Source organism: Sinocyclocheilus grahami, unplaced genomic scaffold (genome assembly GCF_001515645.1).
Source record: "Sinocyclocheilus grahami isolate Dianchi unplaced genomic scaffold, SAMN03320097.WGS_v1.1 scaffold584.1, whole genome shotgun sequence".
Taxonomy (NCBI): Eukaryota; Metazoa; Chordata; class Actinopteri; order Cypriniformes; family Cyprinidae; genus Sinocyclocheilus; species Sinocyclocheilus grahami.
In genome coordinates, this window is record NW_015505763.1 from 766,052 (window position 1) to 767,390 (window position 1,339).

The window sequence follows — 1,339 nt, forward strand, 5'->3', positions numbered from 1 at the left end:
TTTTTTTTTTATTCTATCATATTTAGTGTGTCTATGTCTACTGTGAAATGTTGTATTTTGTTTGTAACTATGTAGTGTGCAAGAAACATACTGTTACGCAAGAAATATTTCAGCCATTTTCTGACAATAAAGTTTATATCTATATCTATTTCTATATCTACCCTGGCTTTGAGGGCAGTTGCAACCCTAGTTATGAAATACAAATTGTATGACTTTTGAATTTATAAAATATGCAATGTAAAAACATTTATTAGAAAACTCTCACTTAACTTTAAATTATAATGAAATCAAAATTCATCACCTATCTATTTTCTAAATGCATATGAATGATACATCGTATTGTAGATGATTCATCCATATATGTTTTTCTTTTTTGCCCTTGTAATATTTCATTAAAAGGTAATTGCATTTATTTTTTGACCTTACTTTCAATTAATAAATACCAAAATCATGTTATTTTAATTTTTTTAACTTGACATCTTGTTTTTCTCAATGTAAATAATTAAAACAATGTAAATAATGACACAATTACTGTCTGCACATTAGAGTCCACCAGTGAAATGCTTGAGAACCCTTGACTATATTTGTTTCTCATGATGATCCTAAAATCCTTCTGATATAACCTGCTCTGAGACTGTCTGTCTCTGTCTGTGTGTGTGTGTATATATATATATATTCCTGACCTGCCATGACAGGATAGTCAAAATGCTCTGCAGCTGGATCCAGATTCACCACCTGTACAGATCGGTTGAGGGCCTGACAATGCTCTAACATTGTGGAACAGTAAGTACTCTGAAAAATACAGAAAACAACTCGGATTCAATATAAAATCACTATACCCCATAGTAAGAATCGATTTATTAATGGTTCAAGTATTGTGCTTTGCTTAGGTTAAAATAATTACGATCAAAATAGACCAGACTGGTGTTTTAAATTTAACACTTCAGTATAGATATGCACACAATAAAACAAAACCATAACTACTGAGGATCATTTAGCATGTAAACGCAACTAGTCCTCCTGGTACTGAATTACCTTTCCACTTCCGGCAGGACCCATCACTAGTTGCGCGTATCGAGGCATGGTTAATTCTCCAGCTCCAACAGCACTAGATGGTATGCCGTTTTCACGTATTTCTCCAAAAAACGCTATTTGCCTCAGCAATGTGTTATACTTATAATATCTATGGCAGCCATGCTGTTTTCCGTCACCTACGGAAGCCCGCTGAGGTCAAAACACTGGAAACGCGCACAGTATCGGATGGGATTACAGGTCGCTTTATATCGCTTGTAAATATTCAAGTCTCAGTTCAGGTAACGTTAACACTCCAGCATGAAAA

At 34.1% G+C, this 1,339-nt stretch overlaps 1 protein-coding gene across 1 annotated transcript in view; it reads right to left on the reverse strand.

Annotated features, from left to right (window-relative positions):
- The window catches only part of LOC107556929 (GPN-loop GTPase 3), a 4,019-nt gene extending 2,702 nt beyond the window's left edge, over nt 1-1,317 (reverse strand). The window contains exons 1-2 of the mRNA XM_016240189.1: nt 1,036-1,317; nt 688-792 (exon numbers count right to left, since the gene is read on the reverse strand). Coding sequence (XP_016095675.1) covers nt 688-792; nt 1,036-1,083 — 153 coding nt within the window. The 5' untranslated portion in view covers nt 1,084-1,317. The remainder of the gene's footprint in view (nt 1-687; nt 793-1,035) is intronic.
- Between the last annotated feature and the right edge of the window lie 22 nt (nt 1,318-1,339).